Source organism: Dipteris shenzhenensis, chromosome 11 (genome assembly GCF_047967505.1).
Source record: "Dipteris shenzhenensis isolate YYH24624 ecotype China chromosome 11, Dip_SZ_1.0, whole genome shotgun sequence".
In the NCBI taxonomy this organism is placed as follows: Eukaryota; Viridiplantae; Streptophyta; class Polypodiopsida; order Gleicheniales; family Dipteridaceae; genus Dipteris; species Dipteris shenzhenensis.
The window spans coordinates 56,128,243-56,145,683 of NC_141606.1; the positions used below are offsets into that span (position 1 = coordinate 56,128,243).

General features: G+C 45.9%; 1 protein-coding gene across 1 annotated transcript in view; it reads right to left on the reverse strand.

The window, feature by feature from the left end:
* The window catches only part of LOC147897214 (proteasome subunit alpha type-7), a 29,894-nt gene extending 14,771 nt beyond the window's left edge, over positions 1 to 15,123 (reverse strand). The window contains exon 1 of the mRNA XM_087381984.1: positions 14,938 to 15,123. Within this exon, the coding sequence (XP_087238110.1) occupies positions 14,938 to 15,110 (173 nt within the window). The 5' untranslated portion in view covers positions 15,111 to 15,123. The remainder of the gene's footprint in view (positions 1 to 14,937) is intronic.
* Between the last annotated feature and the right edge of the window lie 2,318 nt (positions 15,124 to 17,441).

The window sequence follows — 17,441 nt, forward strand, 5'->3', positions numbered from 1 at the left end:
TGTCTTTGAGGAGGGATCCTATCTGTCTGATCATCTGTTTATCTTCAGATCCATTTTTGTCTCTACCCTTGAGAACCCATATGAGGATATCTCTTGAGGAGGGGTTTTGGATCGTGTCTATCTGTCATCTGTCACTATTTGTTTCTTTTGTCTCCTCCTAGTGTTCCACTTAATGAGGGTGTTGGAAATAAGTGTCCCACTAGGAGTCCTATAGAGGGCCCTAAGTGAGTTAGAATAGAATAGGCTTTACGTGTGAGTGCCATGTGGCACCTAGGGGATTATCCCATATAGATTTGTCTTTTGTATCTTGTACCTGGCCCTATATATTCAAGGGTCACATCATGAATAGTACTTCAGCTTGCTTCATTCCTCTTGCATTCTTCCCCATGTCATAGTTTTAGTATGATACCATGCTAGATTTCTAACATGGTGCTCACCTTTTAAGCTTTTGTCAGCCCACTGTCAGTGGAAGAATACATCTGAGTTTTGTCTCTCTCTCTCTCTCTCTTTAGTGTTGTATGAGCTGCAATCGGGAGTGAGAGGATTGAGTGATTCGATCCTCTACTTTCCAACATGGTATCACAGCAGGGTTTCCAGCTCTAGAACGGAGTTCCTCAGCAAGAAGGCGACTCCAATCAACACTCAGGTTTGTTATGTGGTCAAGTTCTCTACTGCAAGTTCATTTTCAGTTTCATGTTTGCTATTACAGCACAGGATAGAGGACAAGGATTCATCTGTTGCGTCTTCAGCCCCTGCTCTTCGTTCCTCCTCCCCCAGATTTCTCTCTTTCACTATCCCAAACTTTGGAGAGTCGGGGAAACTAGATGGGTCAAACTACCCAATCTGAAAGGAGAAGATCCAGAGTCATTTAGTGGCTGGAAGTTGACAACGGAAGTGGAGGCAAAGCCAGAAAATCTGTTGGACAACAAGGGGAACATAGAGATGCCCACTCCCTAGCATTAATCATAGGGACCACGGGGGACTCTGTTCTTTTGCACATCCAGATGGCCGAGACGTCTGTAGAGGCGTGGGCTATTCTGAAGGATCCGTACGGAACAGACAACACATCTCGTATCTTGAAGAAATATCTTGCTTCTTCAACATCAACTATGCAATCTGGATATGAATGAGAGGGACAATGTTATGGCCATCTGGTAAAAGTCAAGGTGGTAAGGGACCAGCTCGCAGCAGTTGGTCAAAAGGTAGTGTTACGCTCAATTTTTCTATCCTTACTGTTCCGTCGAATTACAGGCGATGGCATCATAAATTTCCTCCCAGCCTCTCTTGTGGATCCCATGCATACATTGTTAGAAAATACCCAACAGAGGGTACACGCAGCGGAAGACTGATAGTAATGCCCAGGAGCTCACACAGTGTGCAGTGTGGGTGTGGAATCACAAACTTCTTTACTTATGTGCATTCAATAGGTGTGCAGACTTATCAATAGACAATGAACCAAACTAGATAGAGAAACCACCAAATAATATATTTCCGTCCACAACTATGGACACAATACAAGAGAGACAGATCCAGAGTCCCACCAATGGTGTGGTCCTCTGATCTTACCACAAAGTCCTTCTCCTATCTGCTGGCTATCTCTAGACTAGAGTCCGCGTGCTCCACCTCGAGCGTAAGTAAACTTCCTGTCTAGAATGATCCTCTCCACCTTGCTGTCTGGAAACCAGCCTAGGTGGGCAGCCTCCTGTAAGCTAAGTCTGCAGCACAAGGTACTTCTTTCTCCTCCTGACTGTAGGCCCAAAGGTAGCCCTGCTGCTGCTCCTTCTGCTGGTGGAATTGCTGCTCCAGATGATGATAGTGATCTCAGCACCTTGCTGCCCTAGATGACAGCCAAGGTCCCAGCCCTTTCCTGGCTAAGTCTGCAGCCCTTCAAGCACCTCTCTATCCTCCTGAATGTAGGTCCAGAGGGTGGCTGCCTGCTGCTCCTTTCTGCTCTGGATCTGCTGGAAGCTAAAATAATGAAATGAGGCCCAGGGCCTCCCTTTCATAGGCCCCAAGGGGGCTGGAAAAAACCGACCAGCCTGGTACAGACTGGCCGACCAGTCTGTGGCTGGTCCAGCCCTATAAGGCACACAACCCAGGCCTTTTATGGCCCAAACTTCCAGGGCCTTTGGCCCTCCATTCAAGGCAGGTATCCAGCCTATAAAAGGCCTGCCTCCTGCCCACTGACAGCCACTTTTCCTGCTGCAGATCTGGGCCTGCACTCCTTGCAATGTCTGTGCCTCTGCCAGGCCCTCTTCCCGGCCACGTGTCCTGCGCCGTACGGGTTCCTTGTGCTGGCTACTGCTTCGCCTTTTGCTACTGCAGATCCATCCTAGCTCCAGGTACCCACCATCTCTTTGATTCTTGCCCACATGACATCCAATCAGATGCCCATGTGACAGACACTCAAACCCTAGGTTCACCCCCCCCATGCTCTCCTCATATGGGGGCTTACAGATGGGGAGGTGACCTTTCCAACATACATAAGATACGTAATTACATTCCTTCATGCTTATCCACAAGCCCACAATTCCCTAGATGGTTCCTTCTGCCACATGTCATCATTCTAGACCTTTAGCTTGGTACACCATTTACCCCTCTCTTGGGGCACAATTAAAACATTTGCCCCTTGGCATTATTACACATTTAGGTGCACCTAGGCCTGAGCACTCAGAACCACCTAGTCGATGCCAATACACCCTCACCTAGGACCTTGGCAGTTACTTCCCTTGACCATCTTATTTACGCACATAAAATATTACAAAAGTCGGTCATCTAAGAGAAAATGCCCACTGACCTTTCCGAGGTCATGCTATCTCGGCTAGAGCATAACATTCCTTCCCTCTTCAAGCATCAGCGTCCTCGATGATGAAATCTGGTATGCGGATTCCCAGGTAGCTTCTGATAGAGGTAGACCATGCCATGCAACCAACACCGTGGGTATCTTCCGATTGCGTACTTGCATTGTTCCTTGGTCCAAGATTCTTGTTGGTTTGCCTTCCAGACTCCAGAGGTGGATGTTGCTGCAGCCCCAGACACTACAGCTCCACACCAGGAGGGGCCTTCAGATGCACCAGTCCCAATCACCTTGGTTTCTGACCACGAGGGGACTACATGTAATTCTTCCCCGCAGACTGTTCCTGCCACAGTCAGGACAACCGAGAAAGTACAGTCACAGATGAGGACTCCAGATTCCCTCAGCCCAGCCATAGGCCTCCTCAGCTCCCAGCTCCAGTTCTGCTGATAGAGGCCTGGCAAGTCCTCCTCCTCCATCTTTCATGAGTGCAGGTCTTCTTCGCACTCCTCAGCCAGACTCACTTATCAAGAACTCTTTTTCGGCACTGGCAGATTCGGCTCCTTTCATGGATGATGAGGAGTTTGTGCCCTCCACCTTAGGGGTCCCGGTCATTGGGATTCCTTTTGATAGGGCCTTCCCTTCAACACGTGTGGGGATCGGCAATTCTAATTTATAGGCTACCTTGGCAATGCCACTTGCATCGGTTTCCAGGAACAACGGTTTCTGGGGATCAACTATTTTTAACACCGGTCCTGTGACCACAGCTTGTTTTATGGTGTTGAAACTTTCTTGTTGATTCTGTCCCCATATAAAAGGTACTTTATCTGAGGTCAGATCAGTCAATGGCGATACTATTTCGGAATATCCTTTGATATGCCTTCGATAAAATTAGACAAATCCCAAGAATGATCGCAAAGCGGTCAAACTCTGAGGGATTGGCAGTATCGCAACTACTTTCTTTGGATCCATTTCTACTCCCTCTGGAGTAATTATAAATCCTAAATATTCAAGTCTAACCATACACAATATAGTTTTCTTCGTATTTACATAAAGACTGGCTTTCCTCAAAGTACTAAACACTATTCTTAAGTGTTCACGATGCTCAGTAATACTTTTACTGAATACCAGAATATCGTCAATAAAGTGTACTACAAACTTTCCGATATACGAACGTAGTAAATCGTTCATAAGCATGACGAATGTAGCTAGAGCATTGGTAAGTCCAAAGGGCATTACCAAAAACTCATAATGACCAAACCTGCTTCTAAAAGCGGTTTTATGCACATCCTCGGCTCTAATACGGATCTGATGGTAGCCACACTTAAGATCTATCTTACTGAAAATTACGGCCCCATGTAATGCATCTAGCAAATCATCGATCCGAGCCATCGGATACCTGTGCTTAATAGTGATATTATTCAATGCTCTGTAATCTATACAGAGACGAAAAGTATCATCTTTCTCCTCTTTAATATCACTGGCGAAGCAAAAGGTGAAAAACTGGGTTGAATCTGCCCCAGCTTGAGGTATTCTTCCAGTTGTCTTCGCACCTCAGCTTCTTCTGTAAAGCTTAATCTATAGGGAGGTCTATTTACAGGTTCTGCCCCCGGGATAAGCTCAATTTTATGCTGAACATTCCGCTCTGGAGGTAACCCATAAGGTAACTCATCCCTAAAACAATCAGAGAACTTCTTCGATGTCTCTTTAGCCAACTCGGCCATTTCCCCATCTTGGGTAGCCTCAGTGCTAGTCAACGCATCATCAATCGACTCTACCGATGCTATACACAGACACAGAAACTCTTTCGGAGTCTTTCGAATTTCCATGGCTGAAATCAATGGTCCTCGAGGTAAATCCTTTTCACCTCGCAAAACATATTCTACCCCATTCATCTTGAACTGGTAAATATGCTTTTTCCAGCACTGGGCTCTGGCTCTGGCTCTGCTGGAGCTTTGCCCTTATCATTCCTAGATGGTCTAGCCGACAAGGCTTGCACCATTTCTCTAATTTCATTTTGACCAGCATTCACTTGAAGCTGCTGGTTCATGATCTGTTGTAAAGCATCTTCTAGTACAGAAATCCTACCCACCAGAGTAGGTGTTGTGTGGTGGGACACTTCTTGCGTAGATCGCACTCTAGATTCACCAGGATTTACCCTGGAATCTTGTCCCTCTGCCTCCATTGTTTCAAAAGAAAAAATAGTTTTTTTTTTCACTTCAGATTCCCCTTTGCTGTACAGGAATAATAAACTGCAAACTGGAAACTAAAATTTTATATAGAAGGAAAAAAAAAGGATGCCCCCTGGAGGTTCCACGTAACGCAAATATCCCTTTGCGTGATACCAAGCTACAGCCTGCGTGTATCGCGATTCTGCTTCGTCAAAAGCCTCTCGATGCAACTCTAGTTTCCTCCAAAGTAGCCATCTGCTCCAGAATATAGATGTTGCTGCCTCGATAAACTGCTAAATGGAAGGAAGACTTCGTGGAGTTTCTCAAATATAAGAGAAGCAAGATTTGTCGTATAGAAAGATGAGGCCACTGATACGCTTGACACCACCAACACCTCGCTCACGTCGCTTCAATAAAATTGTCGAATCACTGCCCAACTGCGTACTCTGCGCGATGTATTAGTCTTGGCCAGTTCAATGACGAAATTCCCACATCGTTGAGCTATCAGAGCTTTTTTTTTTTTAATCCCGTAAGCAACCTGCGCACGCAAACCCTACGCTGCCCTGATTTACTGTCTTGAGGAGCTGCTTTGTTCACAAACACCCCCTGACTGCCTTCGACAATCCCGTCTGTCACCCATCCGTCGAAGTCTCCATGACTAGCGAATTCAGCCGTCCGTGCGCTCTTGCTGCCCGTCGTCAACCTCATGCGCCACCGTTCCCTTGCCAGCGGCAAGCGGAAGCAATCCGTGGCAAGGACTCAATGCGACTGCTCTTGTGTGTCGTCACATATCCCGCACTCCCTTGTCTCGTTAGCCGCTCTGATACCAACTGTTACGCTCAATCTTTCTATCCTTACTGTTCCATCGAATTACAGGCGATGGCATCATAAGTTTCCTCCCAACCTCTCTTGTGGATCCCATGCATACATAAGATACGTAATTACATTCCTTCATGCTTATCCACAAGCCCACAATTCCCTAGATGGTTCCTTCTGCCACATGTCATCATTCTAGACCTTTAGCTTGGTACACCATTTACCCCTCTCTTGGGGCACAATTAAAACATTTGCCCCTTGGCATTATTACACATTTAGGTGCACCTAGGCCTGAGCACTCAGAACCACCTAATCGATGCCAATACACCCTCACCTAGGACCTTGGCAGTTACTTCCCTTGACCATTTTATTTACACACATAAAATATTACAAAAGTCGGTCATCTAAGAGAAAATGCCCACCGACCTTTCTGAGGTCATGCTATCTCGGCTAGAGCATAACAGGTAGACTCAAGTCATCTAGCGTTGCTGACGTTACATAAGCTACCTCGCATTTCAAGAGTTTCGTGACTACAGTCACTGCAGGACAGAGGACCAAGCCTCTCACCTTTGAAGAGCTTGGCCCTTTACTATTGCAAGAAGAGACTCGGGAAAAGCTATTTACTCAATCGGACAAGAAGGCTCTCGTGGCAAGGGACAAGCTCGGAAAGGGTAAGTTCAAAGATTCCAAGAACAACAAGACCGAGGATGCAGAGAAAAAGAGGTAGATGAAGTGCTTCTGGGTGATACGCTGAACTGAACAGTAGAGTTGTACCCAAAGATTCGAACAGTGAAATCCAAAAGTGACTGGTAAACTTAGGATCTCTGTCGGATATGATATTCTTGGGCAATCCATGGTGTCAGAAGATGTGTTGTATGAAGAGTTTGGCTATGTCCGGAGCCTGTGCATTGCTTTTGCAAGCAACAAAGTGTGCCATTTTGGACAATCGATCAACAATTACCATAATCTGAGTGTTACCTCTGGAGGATCGTGGTAGTGTTGTAATGAAATCCATGGAAATACTTTCCCACCTTTCAATTGGAACTGGAAGAGGCTGAAGAAGTCCTGCTGGAAGTCGTCGGCTTGCTTTCATTTGTTGACAAGATAAGCAAGATGTAACCATTTTGATGACGTCGCTTTTCATCTAAGGCCAGTAGTATGTTGCACTGAGTAACCTATAAGTCTTGTTGATGCCTGAATGGGCAGCATAAGAAACTACATGATGCTCTTTTAACAAAAGACGTCGAACATCCTTGTCATGTGGTACACAGACGCGATCTTGATAATACAGAAGGTCGTCCGTATAAGAATAGGATGAGAAAATCTTCTGTTCAGAAGTCGAAGGTTGATCTTTTGAAAGAACTTGTACTGTTGTGCCGAAGTCTTTATCATTGAAATACTTCCCTTTGAATGAATTCGAAACATCCACAGATAATGTAGAGATTACCATAGCTGATGCTAGAGTTAACCTGCTGAGAGCATCTGCAACTACATTGCGTAGTCCAGGAATGTACTCAATGGTCATGTGAAAGTTGGCCAGAAACTCAACCCAACGTGCTTGGCGAGCGTTCATGACTGGCTGAGTAAAGATATACTTTAAAGAGTGATGGTCTATCTTGACCACCGAGTCGGCTCCCATGAGATAATGTTTCCAAGAGCGATAAGCATGTACAACGGCAAGAAACTCCTTATCATAAACCAGGTATCGGGTTTGGATATCAGAATGTTTATGGCTGTCAAAAGCAATAACTCTGCCTTCTTGCATCAAGACAGCTCCTGTAGCGATGTCGGAAGCGTCGGTCATGACCTCAAATGGAAGGTTTGGGTCAGCAATAGCCATAACAGGTGTGGTAGTGAGTGCTTGCTTGAGTTGTTGGAAACTATACTCTATTTCGGGAAGCCACTAAAAAATTGTTGTGCTTTTCAATAATTCGGACATAGGAGCTACGCTCTTTCATTTTGTGTAGCAAATGTTTAGTACATGTAGTAACCCTAATGTCCTTGTCACTCAATCCTACAATATGTTGGATTGAGAACCTCTCTCTCTATATATATGTGTGTGTGTGTGTCCCTCTCTACACATCAAACAAGGTGACATGAATTTGGTTGGCAAAAGCAAGCCACCACCCAGCCGTAACTGACATACACAAAAACTTAAAAAACACAGCGCAACCATTTGCAATAACTTATGAGAGTGTTAACTTATTTAGAACTACAATTTAACTAGAATTTTTACTAATATTGACAGAACCACAGGAGTGTATCAATGCATGGGTCAAGGTATGCGATTTCAGAAAACTGATAGACCTTTGTATGGTAGAAGTTTGCCAATCCGAGAAAAGAGCGGACATCATGAACATTCTTAGGAGTAGGCCAGTTTCGGATTACCTCGACCTTCTTGGGATCCACAGAGATGCCTTGAGCTGAAATAACATGTCCCAAATATTCGAGTTGGGTCTTGAAGAACTCACTCTTCTCAATGTTGATGTAGAGAGAATTTACGCGGAGAACTTCAAAAACTTGGTGAAGATGTTGTTTGTGCTCATGTAGGGATCTGCTGAAAACGAGGATGTCATCGAGGTAAACGATGACGAACTTATCGAGGAAAGGCCTGAAGATGTCGTTCATTAGTGTCATGAATGTGGCCGGGGCATTGTTTAACCCAAAAGGCATGACCAAACATTCATAGTATCCAAACTTTGTTCGAAAAGCTGTCTTGTACTCATCGCCTTCTCGTATGCGAATTTGATGATAACCTGAACGAAAATCAATCTTTGAGAATTGTGTTGCGTGTAGAAGTTGATCGAAGAGGTCATCGATGCGAGGCAATGGATACTTGTTTTTTATAGTGAGCTTGTTGAGGGCTCGGTAGTCGATGCAGAGACGCATTGACTTATTCTTTTTTTCCACAAGTAGTACACGAGATCCGAAAGGGCTGCGACTGGGCCGAATGTGACCTTTGTCGAGTAGTTCGGTCACCTGTCTTTGGATTTCTTCATTTTGAGTGTAAGAAACCCAATAAGGAGGTTTCGACGGTGGATTACTGTCGGGAATAAGTTCGATTGGGTGATCCACTGGTCGTCAAGGTGGTAACCGCTTTGGCAATTCCTGTGGAAAAATATCCAGGTAGGGCTGGAAAAAAGGTAGGGCTGGAAAAAAGGTAGGTTGAGGTATTCAGGAGGATCCTTTGTTGGTGTCTCCTCTACTGCCGTAACCGACAGAAGTGAAGTCTTTACTTGACGTTTATGAACCCACTTCTTTACTTGTAGGGCAGAGGCAATTGGGATTGAAGGAGAGTCCCTAGAACCAGTTAGCTCAATAAGTTTTCCCTGGTGGACAAACTGGATAGTATGGCTACGAAAACTGATTGATGGATCATAGTCGTAGAGCCACTGTTGTCCGAGTATGACATCGTACCGAGAAAGAGGCATGATGTCGAAGTTCAACTTATCTGTATAGTGTTGGATGCAAAAAGACAAGTTTTTGATCCTGGTGTTGCACAAGAAGGTAGTTCCATTTGCGAGTTCAATCTGATAGTCCATGAGACTAGGACTGGTGGTCAATCGAAGTTTGTCGACCATAGAACTAGCTAGGAAGTTATGAGAGCAGCCACTCTCGATGAGAATAGTGACCGTTGTTCCACGAATCGATCCTTGAACACAAAGTACTTGAGTGGCCAGGGAAGGTTCGAGGTTACTGGCAAGGCTCAGGTGGATGGTATTTGCCATTCGAACAGCTTTGCCTTTCTTGTCTTGTGCTGGGGTAGCATCTTCTGTTTGGGAAGTGCTAGGTTTCATATTGGAATTTTGCTTTGGTCGCTTGGGACAATCGAACCATCTATGGTCGCCTGTACAAATGGTACAAAGTCCTTTTGTGCTGGAGTTGTTCTTCTTGTCAGTGGCCGCACCTTTATGTTAGGGATGACGGTAATCACTTTGTGAAGAAGAAGAGGCGCGATCCTTGGAGGGGTGCTTCTGTTGGAATCCAGCATATGATTTCTGAGACTTGTGGGGATCTTGAGACTGTCGCTGACCTTGATTACCCCAATTTTTTCTAAACCTGGGATTATCTTGAGGGCGAGCACCTTTGGCCATAGTAGAGTTCTGTGTTCGATTAGCACTCTGCCCCCTTGTGTTTTGGAAATCTGTAATGCGCTCTGCGTAAGCAATAGCGCCAGCTGTGGTGGTGATGTTTGCTTTAAGGACATCAATGCATAACAAGGGATTTAGGCCTGAGATGAAAGCATGAAGGCAATCATCCTCAGTTAAACCATCAATCTCCAGCACCAATGTGGGAACTGAGAGATGTAGGAAGACAAGGAGCCTGTTTGCTCCAACTGTCGGAGTTTTGAACGTGCTTGGAAGTCCGCATTGGTAGGTATGAACTGCTTACGGAGCACGTGTTAAAAAAGTTCCCATGTTAACACACTTTTGCCGTCCTTTAAGCGTCTTTGCCACCATAGAAAAGCTGTATCTTTAAGGAGGGAGGCTGCCAAGGCAATCTTTTTGCCTTCAAAGAGGTCAACAGTATCAAAGTATATGCGCAATTTTGCGAGCCATTGGTGAACTGTTCGGCGATTTCGTTGACCAGAGTAGGCTTCCGGAAGTTTAATGTCAAGTCTTTTAGTTTTGGAAGCTTGGAGTAAACGGTAGAGGGCATGAAGTTCAATGTTTTCTACCTCTGGTGGAAATGAGTCCACATAGTCGTCTGGTTGCGTCACGTCATCCTCTGTATGTGTAGTACTGCGAGAATCTTGGAGTTGTTGGACTTTCTGGACCAAGTCGGAGATGCTGTCCTGAAGCTGGGAAATTTGAAGTTGCAGTAGTGTTTCGCCTTGTATGTTGACTTCAGGGGTCTTTTTTGGACTTGAGTCGCTTATTTTCGGAGAGGCTGCACGGAGCGTTGCGACATATCAGAGGTCCCCATGAGAAAAGCACGAACCTGCGCTCTAGTTTGTACCATTCCTGGAAGAAGATTCGGGCTGCTCCCTGAGGTTGCTCATGTTGGAAGGGGCAGGCAAGGCAGGATGGAACCACCCGTGGAAATTTGGTAAAGGAGGTCCTGTCTGAGGTAACACTGGAGATGCCGAAATGGGTGTTACTGCTCGTAAAAGTACAGGGGTGTTGCAGAGTCCACGGATCTGAGAAAGGATAAGGAGCTGTTGTTGGGAGTGGAGGATATCCAGGAGAAGGAGTGCCTTCAGAGTGTAAATACTGTCTTGGGGAAGGTACAACCTGTATAGGAGGATATCTAGGAGCTGAAGGAGGTGGAGAGTACCCTGGAGATGCTGAAGCTGAGGGGTAAAAGTCTCTCCAAAAATGGACAGCAAACTCGTGAGGAATATCGGGTTCTAGGTATCTACGTGTCTCGTGGAACACAACCTGGACTGTGCTGAGGAAGTAATGTAACTGAGGTGCCTCACGCAGAAGGTATAAGATGTGGTCCAGATCACTAGGAGGGCACATGACACAGAAGACCCACGATGCAATAGCTCCCAAATGGGCTGGTTGTGCAATCTGAACACGATATTGTGTGGTAGATGATGCCTGAGGTGTCCTTGAAGGGGCAGGTGAATTACCAGGGGTTTCCATGCTTTAAGGAAGCGTCTTTCATTTGCTGTAATTTGATAATGACAAGAGAATCCTTAGAAGTAGATTGGAAAGAATCCACCTGGCATTGATTTAATCTGCCAATTTGTTGCATAGAAAAGGCCTGCAGATTTCTGTCCAGAGGTCCATGTTGTAGTGGTTGGCGAGTAGCAGTTCTGGGCCTGGCTGGTCCAGATTGGAAAACAGGAACAGGGCGCATTTAACAGGCTGTCTTCATCGCGATAGGAGGCTGAACCGCTGCTGATCTGGCAGGTAAGGTAGCGAAACAAAGGGGGGCAGGCTGTCTATGGCGAAACAGGCTGCAGCTTCCAATGCTGTATCGTGATAAAGACTGGCGAAACAGGTTGCAGGTTTCCGAGGGCTGTATCGCAATAGAGGCTGGCGAAACCAGGCTGCAGGCTGCCAAGGATGATTTGCGGCAGCAATGGGAGGGACTGGCGCTGATCTGGCGCTGCAGGCTGGCAGAGAACTAGGGCCGAAAACTGGCGAGGGCAGGGCAGCAAACCGTCAAGGGGCAGGGGCTGCAGATGGCGAGGGGTAGGGCAGCAAAACGGTGAGGGCAGGGGCTGCGTAGGGAGGCAGACCTCCTTGACGAAATTTGTATGGGCGTTGAAAATGGAGCGTCCCTTTTGTTTTTCGTTTATGGCTGCCTATGGTGGGTGGTTGCCCAAAAAATTAAAGGGTGGGTTTATTTAACCCTTGGGTAGTCTAGGGTTAGACCTAAGGTATGGGGCTGGGTTTAGCCCCTCTAGGTACCCTTTTTATAATGTGCTTGGTGCCAAAAGGTGTGCCTATTCGATGTGGTGTGACCCTTGGAATAGGTGCACCTTTTCATGAAGGGGTGTGTCCCTGTTTTTAAAAGGGGTGTCCCCACATGAAAAGAGGTGTCCTTTTTTCCACGATGGGGTGTGTCCCTTGGGTGAGGAGTCAAAACTCTTCATCAAAAGGTGTGTCCGATGGTGGAAAAGGTGCGTCCCTTGGTTTTGGGACAACCCAAGCACATGAAAAGACACGATTTTTGTCGAGTCCATTCACATCAACTCGTGATGTGTGGAAGATGGAGAGGCCATTGATGACTTTAGGCAGGGTTGGCGCTAAAAATTTTTACACTCATTCTCTCCATCTCTTCCATGCACAATGTGCACGGATATCCTTTTAGCGGAAAGAGATGTATCAGATAGGCGCTAGAAGGTGGGGGGCATTTCCTACAGGCAAATTTGCTCTGATACCACTGTAAGAAATCCTAGATTTACTATATTTAGAAATGTGCTAAGGAACAGAAAGGAGACTGAAATAGCAGAGAACAAGGAATAATAGTATTGCTTGAGTGTCTGTACTGTAGCTGTAGTGTCTCATCCATACAATTGGGTCTCTCTTATATAGAGAGTGAAGAGTCACACATGAAAAGGTGTGTACTCCAAAGTGTATGTGCATGAAGAGGTGTGTACCCCTTGTGAAGGGTGTGACCCTTGATGAGAGGGTACATTACAATAGGAGTGTCTCTTCCATAGAATGTCTCTTGTGAAGGGTTGTGCCTCATAGGAAGTGTCCCGTCGAAAGGGCATACCCTTCCACAAGTGTCCATTCATCAAACCATCCATAAGTCTAGATATAGAGAAAGGAATACGTCACAGATCGTGATAGATCCCCCTGAGTGCAAGTATATGATCCCTGGTCTCGTGATCACGTCGAAATCTTGCCTGTCCCTCCGCCCTGAGCCCCTCCATCTCTGTGAATCTGTTGCCTTCTATGTCAAGTATTGATGCATAGATCTTGAACATGACATGCCCAATCATAATGGTCCTGTAGTTTTCCAAGCTCATGGGATCTCTTGCCTTGTGAATGGGCATGATGGTGTTGATGGTCCATGTGTGTGGGAAGGCAAGGCAAACCGCGTCATTGAAAAGCCTTGCGAGGATTGAGGCCAGGACCTCAATCCCATATGCAATAAACTCAATGCATAACCCCTCATGATCTTTCGCTCGACCATTATGGAGCTTCAATGCCGCATCCTTGACACCGCCTCTAGTGAATAGGATGCAATTGGTAGGGCGAAGTGAGTGTGATAAGTCCGAGGCTGCTTGGTTGGGGACGTCATACAAGCTACGTGCGTAGGCGTGCCAGACTTGAGTGTCAGTGAGGGGTAGAGGTGATTTCCGCTCAAGGAACTTGCGCCAAAAGTCTTTAGAGTTGCTGCTGAACAAAGTATTCAGTAGCTCATCCTCATCTCGGCGAACAAATACCTGCTTCTTCCAGCGTACTAGGCGACAATACTCGCGTATCATGTCAGGCTCACTCGGAAGGCTGGCACAAAGTAATTCATCCGCAAGCGATTATTGTCTTGAAGAAAGGGAAGCACTCTTACGGAAAATTTTTATGTCAAAAGTCACGGAGTAATCTTCCGTAAGCAAAACCAAAAGTCAGCTGAGATATCATCATTTGTGGATTGATAGAAGTAAATGCCTCCAGATTGATAGATCCATATTACTGCAGGCCTGCTTGGAGGGGAGAAGAAAGAGGAAGAGCATGCTTTGCAAGACGACTCTGTGATTACAGCAAGCTTCAAATTTTGGATACTGTCTACAAGGGTGACGAGGAGCTGGAGATCAATCGCCCTATATTAGACAATAAATTATAGCAAGGGTGATGAAGTGACGAGAAACGCCTTACTGGTAGCTGCTATCATCTTGGTTGCATCCTCCTTCACATGAGAAGCTGACCAGTCAGGCTCTCTAATGTTCGTGGGGCCCATGCTGCATTTCGGAAGTGACCAGGGCAGCTGCCTACTAGGCAACTACAGCAGACACATTCCAGAGCAGCCTTCTCACATTTCGAGATACTGCAGCTTGGCTTTCTAACCTGGCTGCGTGGCAGCCACTGTGCATCAGTCATCCATTAATCTAGTCAGTATGATCATTGTAACATTTGTGTCGTTCATATCACACTGTCTGTTATCCTGTCTTGGGCAGTTTATGTAATTCCAAGTCAAACTTGCAAAATCACTTTGAATTCTTAGATGAATGCACATACAGGTCCAAAATCCTCAAAACAAAAGCGCAGTTTCTAATCTTATCTAGCACACGTAAGGTTACAAACGGCCAGGTTAATCTTGCTTAGTAAAGGCACACTCCTGTGAAAAAAGCTATCTATCTGCACAGCACAAATCTAACGAATTCATCATCCAGAGCAAAGACAATCTGTGCTATAAAAATAACTTCATCTGTACACAACGTAAAATGTGGATTGCACAAGCAAATGCCTCATTTCGAGTTATAGTCATCATCATCCCGCTACTTGGGCTTTACAAGGCCAAAGTATCGCACTTTGGCGTCTCGCATACTAAGATTTCTAGTTAAGAAAGGTTGTACCCACATGGCTAGTGACCGACAATGATCGTGGAGGAAGAAAGCTTTGCGCTTGCCTAGAATAGTCATAGCAGCAAAGCACTCACTACACTAGCTTTTGACCCTTTCGGAATTATGACATCGATCGCCGAAAACTGATCTTGTGTTTTTGATCCAGTCCAACACAGGGAAAACAAGCAGACCTTGCATCTTGGAGCTTCGCAGTAGATTTTTTCTCCACACCCAGCACAATGGTGTCAATTCCGCGCACTCCAACCGCAGCGTTCCCTTTTCGAACGGCTTCGAGGGCATACTCCACTTGGAAGAGATGCCCATCAGGTGAGAAGACGGTAATTGCTCTGTCATAACGAGCCATGCCTTTCCTCGATTTGGGTAAACAGAAAGCTTGAGGAAGGGGCTTGGGGCGCCTTTGTGAGCAAGGCACTTAACCTAACAGTTATTTCAAGATTTTCTTTGCTCAAGTGGCAAAAATGTGTCGGTGACCTTAGGAAGGGGCAAAAATGTGTGGGTGACCTTGGGAAGGGGCACCCCGTGACCTCGTTCCCATATGGGGCGTACAGGGCGTCTCGCTAGTCAATTACCCGGGGGGCGGGGGAACAAACCAACCACTTCACAAGGGTTGCGAAAAAGAATGCAACTTGTTTAAGCGACATCCCTTATATTATGTTTTTCCCATCGGGGATTTGCAAGTGTGTTAAATGCACCACCGAATGACGACGACGACCGAGAAATAAGCGTCAAGGAGGAGAGGCCTATTTGTCGTCCTACTCTTGTGCCTTTACTATGTAACTGAGGATTGGCCATAACAAAAAGTGATTGTATGAGATACATAATTGACAAGAAGGTTCTTGCAATAGAACCACACCTTGCCAAATTCAGTTCATATTCTGTATGTAAAAGAGAAGAGCGTGCTCATACGTTTGAATCTGCAAGACTACAACAAGCATACACTAATCCCCCTTACATATGAGTGGTTATTGTCCACCATACACATGCACAGACATATTAATAGTCAAAGAGAACATTCACTTTATGAACCTCAATAATCTTGCACATAATTAACAAATAAATGTAACCCGCAACTGTCACAACAGCAAGGGGGAGAGAGAGGTGTGTGATCCATCATATACTGGAGGTGAATCCCCTCTACATGGTAGATTTGGGAAGGAAAACTATGACTAGCTCCCAGGTAAAATGGAATCCCTTTAAATGCTAGATAGACTTGAACTAAATGAGCCGATAGATATGTTAAACCCATTTGCTAGGTAGAACAGGGTGTTGATTGAGCTTCAGGTGTTAGCCCAACCACCATCGGTGTCAGTATATATATTTAGGGAACCAAGCCCATTGTATCTGCTTGCAATCAAGTGCTACCACATCCATTCTTTGATGGAAGCTAGTCATATAGGGGTGAATTTGGTCCAAGGCCCCCCAAGAGTTTCAAATCTGAATCTAGAATGCAGAACATGGGAGGTATGCCATATCCAATGGTTGCAACTTATAGGCCTATGCCTGGGTGAACATGCCACTTCCTAGAGGACCTCTAGCCCAACCTGTTAGGCCCATCAACCTGAAGTCACAATACAAATGGCCAGTGGGTTGGAGTCCTCAAATTCTATATTTGTACACATGGAACTCTCCATCACAGGACCACCAATGAACATAGCAAGGTCACCATTTCCTCAAGTTCTACGTACTCCACAAACAGTACCTATCGATGAGGCAATGAGGATCCTAGTGCAAGCACTAGGAAGGGGGGGCACACCAACATTTACGGGCAGACCAAAACCCCTCCAGAAGTAAACCAGTCACGATCTCTAAGCCAATCACTAAATTCTTAGGTGAGGTAGATCTAGTATCCCATGTTGAGAGATTTGAACAAGAGAGGATGATCATGGGCACCGAGAGAGGGGGATTCCCTTCTTTCGTTTCACGGTTGGTAATGCCAGGAGATTTCAGCTGAACAGTAGGGGTTGGATTCCCTCTAGAGCCCCCCATTGGGAAAGCTTCTTCATCACCGCAAATTTGCATAGAAATTTCTGGAGGAGGCTCTGGAAATCCCTCAGAAATAGAAAGATCACTCTTTTCTTTTGGCTTTCTATTCATGGAGGGATTGTAGTGAACCTGTGGAGATCATGATTTGGGGCTGATCCCACTTGTCCTCGATGTCATTCTACAGAGGAGTCAGTGCGACATTGCCTTTGGGACTGCAGTCAGGCGAGGACTATTTGGAAAGGGGTTGCTCAGATACTCAGCATCTTTCACACTTCCCCTTTCTTCATGACTTGGGGCTCGGTCGCATGGTTATCCCTTACCGGGCCCCAGGTGTTTTATGAGGGTGAGCCTTCTTCTTGGGCACTCTCGGTCCACCGGCAGGTGATAGAGCCGTGCTCTCTGCAAGATGTACCACTTACTCCCTTCAGAGCTTCTCATGTTTCAGTGGACACCTCTTGGGAGATTTTGGCTAGCATTTCCTCTTGGCGCATTTGGAGAGCCAGATGTACTGAGGCCTTCCATTCCGAGCCCTCACATAGTAAGTTACTTCGAGCCCATCTCGCAACGATAACCTAGCCATCCACCCACCGTCCATTGGTCTTCAACAATCCCATTACATCGAGAAAGACTCGGAGAGCATTCAGGTGACCATCTCTTCCTCCCTTTGATTTCCATCAAAGTTTTCCGTTTT